Source organism: Plasmodium reichenowi (assembly GCF_001601855.1).
Source record: "Plasmodium reichenowi strain SY57 chromosome Unknown, whole genome shotgun sequence".
In the NCBI taxonomy this organism is placed as follows: Eukaryota; Apicomplexa; class Aconoidasida; order Haemosporida; family Plasmodiidae; genus Plasmodium; species Plasmodium reichenowi.
In genome coordinates this window covers 1-1,158 of record NW_017962500.1, presented here as the reverse complement: position 1 = coordinate 1,158, position 1,158 = coordinate 1, and the positions used below count along the sequence as shown (strand labels likewise).

General features: G+C 26.8%; 1 pseudogene across 1 annotated transcript; it reads left to right on the top strand.

The window, feature by feature from the left end:
• Nucleotides 1-519: 519 nt before the first annotated feature.
• On the top strand, nt 520-1,158 carry PRSY57_0028800 (erythrocyte membrane protein 1, EMP1; annotated as a pseudogene; the record flags this gene model as incomplete). Its single annotated transcript has 1 exon — nt 520-1,158. A coding segment is annotated over one exon (639 nt), but the record flags the coding sequence as incomplete, so codon positions are not given.

Here is a 1,158-nt window from a genome sequence, read left to right as displayed (position 1 = left end):
ATAATTTTACAAAATAAATAAAACATAAAAAAAATAATATATATATATAATTAAATAGATAAATAAAGGAATACATAAAATGTAATATTTTTCATAAAATGTAATTTTTTTTTGTTTTTTTTAAATATTTAAATTTATTATAAATCTATTAAAATATATATTTTTTAAAAATATATAAAACTAATAATTATTATTATATACATATTAAATATAATTTTTTTTTAACATATACATATATATATATATATATATATATATAAATCCACAAAAGTATTATTATTCTTATTCTACCATATTACAATACTCCCATAACATACATAATAATTATATTTATATATATATACATCCAAATATCACAATACTACCATATGACAATACTCCCATAACATAACATAGCATACATATACCCACCAAACACCAAACCACTTTACTCACCATGCAAAATCACGTATATATGTATACCACGATATAAACCACGTATGTATGTATGATATGACATAATGTAGTGGTGGAGTTAAAATGGTGAAGCCAAGTCGTCCTGGTGGCGTTATTGAGGATACAACTGCCAAACATATATTTGATAGGATAGGGAAGAAAGTGCACGGAAAAGCAGAAAGGGATGCAGAACAATATAGAAATCAATTGAAGGGAACTTTATCAGAAGCAACATATCCAAATGATAAATATCCTAATAGAACAACACCATCAAAAGCATGCGATCTTGATTATAATTTTCATACTAATGTTACTAGTAATGTAATTGATCCGTGCGACAAAAGATCAAGAGAACGGTTTTCGGATACAAAAGGATCAGAATGTACTAGAAGTAAAATAAAAGATAGTATAAACAATAATGAAGGAGGATGTGCTCCTTTCAGACGATTGCACGTATGCGACAAAAATCTCGAACAGATAAATCCTGATAAAGTAACAAAACATAATTTATTGGTAGATGTGTGCATGGCAGCAAAAGAGGAAGGGGCTTCAATAAGAGGCTATTATGCACAATATGATGCAAAATATCCTTCTTCTGGTTCTACAATATGTACTGCTTTGGCTCGAAGTTTTGCTGATATAGGAGACATAATACGAGGAAAAGATCTATATCGTGGTAATAATGGAAAAGATAAATAAGAAAAAAAATTAAAAGAATATTTC